Source organism: Mercurialis annua, linkage group LG6, assembly GCF_937616625.2.
Source record: "Mercurialis annua linkage group LG6, ddMerAnnu1.2, whole genome shotgun sequence".
In the NCBI taxonomy this organism is placed as follows: Eukaryota; Viridiplantae; Streptophyta; class Magnoliopsida; order Malpighiales; family Euphorbiaceae; genus Mercurialis; species Mercurialis annua.
In genome coordinates this window covers 34,102,838-34,106,325 of record NC_065575.1, presented here as the reverse complement: position 1 = coordinate 34,106,325, position 3,488 = coordinate 34,102,838, and the positions used below count along the sequence as shown (strand labels likewise).

The 3,488-nt window shown below is 37.5% G+C and overlaps 1 protein-coding gene across 1 annotated transcript; it reads left to right on the top strand.

Moving 5' to 3' along the window:
- The first annotated feature begins 2,584 nt into the window (after positions 1 to 2,584).
- On the top strand, positions 2,585 to 2,977 carry LOC126687789 (uncharacterized mitochondrial protein AtMg00310-like). Its single transcript, XM_050382344.1, has one exon. It carries the CDS (start codon positions 2,585 to 2,587, stop codon positions 2,975 to 2,977), a length of 393 nt encoding a protein of 130 aa, XP_050238301.1.
- The last annotated feature ends 511 nt before the right edge of the window (positions 2,978 to 3,488 follow it).

Sequence of the window (3,488 nt, the reverse complement as noted above, 5' to 3'; positions counted from 1 at the left end):
ATTGTGGCTATAGGGGATGGTCCCCAAATGGTAAAGCATGTTATTTTCCAAGTTCACAAGAAGCACAATCAAAATTTTGATATTTAATATCTCATAAAGCACCGCTAGAACATAATGATTTAAGTCTAGCAGAAGAAACATGACTAAGGTGAGAGTGCCAAGTTGACGAGGAGACATAAGCGCATTGACGTACAGAGGAATTGGTAACATCTGTCTCTAAGGGGAGTTGAAGAGAAGATAGTTCAAACAGGTGACCAACTTTACGGCGTGTCCCATGGATCTACCCCGTTTGTGGATCCCGTACATAACAACCATGACGAGAAAAATGTAAGTTAAAACCTTTCTCACAATGTTATCCAGCAGAAATAAGGTTTAATGAAAGTTTCGGTACAAGAAAAGTGCATGGTAATGACAAATTAGAAGTAGCAATATGGCCACCCATATATATGGCTGACAGATAAACAACAATTATCAGCCGTATGTATAACTGGAGCATAAGATACAATGTTTTTAGTTTGTAATAAGTGAGGATCTGCAGTCATATGGTCACAACAACCAGAATCAAAAAACCAAGAGAAAGTTGTACTTTTGGTGGCAGAGTAGGCAGAAGAAGTGGAGTTACCCGTAAATGATTGAGCTAGAGCTTGTTTCAGAGTGTCAATGTCAATTTGGCTTAGTAGCTCATTTAGAGATAAGGAATTGCCATATGAAGAATCCTTCTCAGCGGTGGCAAATGCAGAAGTGTGAGTAAATGGCTTACCAAACTTGGATCAGGATTGGGTATACTTTCCTTGCTTTCCTTGCAATTTGAATCATTCAGAAATAAGATGCCTATCTTTATGACAGTGCCTACATTTTTCCCTTTATTTTGAGGATATTTAGTTGTAGCTAGGAATGTATCAGTGGAGAGCACGGGCTGATGAGATTTCTAATTTATTAAACGAGCTTCTTCATTTAATAACTCCGTAACTGCAGTGTCAAGATCTGGAAAAGGATCCCTATGTAACAAGGATTACCTTACAAACTCGAAGTCATTATTTAAAGCCAAAGTGAACTGATAAATTCGAAATTCGTTTCTTTGTTCAGCATAGAGTCATCATCACAAGAATCATGCCAATTGGTTCACACAATGATAATTGGTCCCATGCAGCAGTCATTTCAGACAAAAAGTCATTAATGGACTAACCTAAACTTTGATGCATTCGAGTAAGAGAGCCGTAATATGAAATCTGTGAATGGCGTTTGTTGTTGAATCACGCTTTGACAATAATTCCCACACCTCTTTTGCAGTATCAAAGCGTCCAAACTAAAGTTTGATGGATGGGATAAAAGTGTTTCAAAAACAAGTATTGCTCCTCATCTTTGCCCTTGATTGGCTTTATTGCAACGCCATTAATGTAGCTCCACATGTTTCTTCCTCGAAGAAAGTTTGTCATTTCTTGGCACCAAAGAAAATAATTTTTCCCATTGAGGATAGTAGTAATTGGATGGGAGAAATCAAATTTCTCCATGGAATAAATGATTGAAAATATTAAAGTGTTGGAATAAATTGCTGAAGTAAAAAATGAACAATCTTGGTTTCTGTAAAGTGTGATTTAATAAGGCTTAAATGATAGAAGAGTATGATATCACATAAAGAAAATTAAAGTATACAGTATAGCTTTGATACCATGTTGAAGGATAAAGAGTAATATGAAAAGAAGAATATGAGATTGTATATTACTTCATTGTTATAGGCTTTGGTACAGGTCTGTATATATACAGAAAGTAAAGAGCTGGAAACAGAAACAAATAATGACTAAATCAATCACCTAATATTAGTCCCTCTAATTGTGGGTCAAGAATATAAACAAATCACAACAATCTTGGAGAAGATTGTTGACTAATATAATCTAACAACTAATTTGAAAAGAAAAACTCTAGTCTGTTACCTCATGACCAAAAACTCGCTTATTTCTCGCTTTTCATATCTCCCACAATAAACTATCAGTTGTTGGCAAAAAGCTTCAAAATGGAACTTTTTCAAAAGCAGTTGTTGAGGTTCAAAAAGCTCTTAAAATATTCTCACCAAACAGTTTAGTGGAGATTTTTGATAAGCAAACGCTAAAAGCTCCACCAAAAACTACTTTTTTCAGTCCATAATGAGGCTTGAGACAAGGGGACCCTCTTTCTCCGCTGCTTTTTGTTCTTTGTGCGGAGGGCCTCTCATACCACCTTAATTCAGCCATCCATAATACACAAATTAGAGGAATAAAGATCAATCCTTACTGCCCTGCAATACGTCATTTATTTTCCGCCTGACGACTCCATTATTTTGCCAAAACCTCTAACATGGCAATATCTACCATCAAACTCATATTGGAAAATTATGAAAAGGCTAGTGGGTAGGTTATCAACATTGAAAAATCAACAATTTTATTATGTAAAAATGCTAGCCCCTCAATAATTGAGTCAACGATGATAGTCATCAGAGTGAAGCATATCACTGATGAAAACTTTTATTTAGGGTTGCCACCATATATCTTGAGATCTAAAAGAGAATCCTTGGGTACATCACATACAAGATAGAACAAAAATTGTCGTCATGGAAAGAAAAAAAATGTCTCAGGTAGGGAAGGACGTAATGCTTAAAGCGGCAATTTCAGCAATTCTTGTCTACGCCATGATGTGTTTCCATATTCCCTTAGCTCTCTACAAAAAGATCAACAGTCTAATGTCTCGGTTCTGGTGGGGGAAAACGAAGGAAAAAAGGAAAATATCCTGGATCTCTTGGACTTGCATGTGTAAAAGTAAGGGAGATGGTGGTCTAGGATTTAGAGACTTCACTTCTTTGAATCAATCTCTCCTAGCCAAGAAAGCTTGGATAATTGCTGGTAACCTTACTTTTTTGTTATTCAGACTGCTGAAAGGTAGGTACTTTAACTCCACCCACATTCTCAAGGCCAAGAGGGGTCTGAACCTGTCGCGGGGGTGGTAAAGCATCATGCATGGTATAAAGGTGCTCAGATAGGGGGCTCGTTGGCAAGTGGGCATGAGACAAGGGATTCACCCCCTTCAGGATCCTTGGATCCCGGGATTGCCTCCATTTATCCCAAAGCTGCAGGAAGGAATCTCGGAGGATTCAATTCCTAGTTCAGTGGCAGGCCTTCTCAGTGCAAGTTCTACATCTTGGGAAGAGAACCTTATCAATAGGCTGTTTGACAAGGTGGATGCAGAGGCGATGCTATCAATTCACATTTCCATCTTAGAACATGAGGACCATTTGATTTGGAACTTTACAAATAGTGGAGAATTTACAGTTAAGTCTGATATACATTGCTTTGAAAGGTCTAGAGATGCCGGAGGTGGATTAGAGAAACAATATGGCCAAGAGTGATTGGAAGCACCTATGGAATTTAAGCATTCTAAACAAAATAAAAATCTTTCTTTGGTGAGCCATTTCTAATGGGTTACCAATATCTCATGCCTTGAATGTCATAATACATTCA

Coding starts and splice junctions, on each gene's coding strand:
- LOC126687789 (XM_050382344.1), top strand. CDS start 2,585: ATGGAAAGAAAAAAAATGTCTCAGGTAGGGAAGGACGTAATGCTTAAA.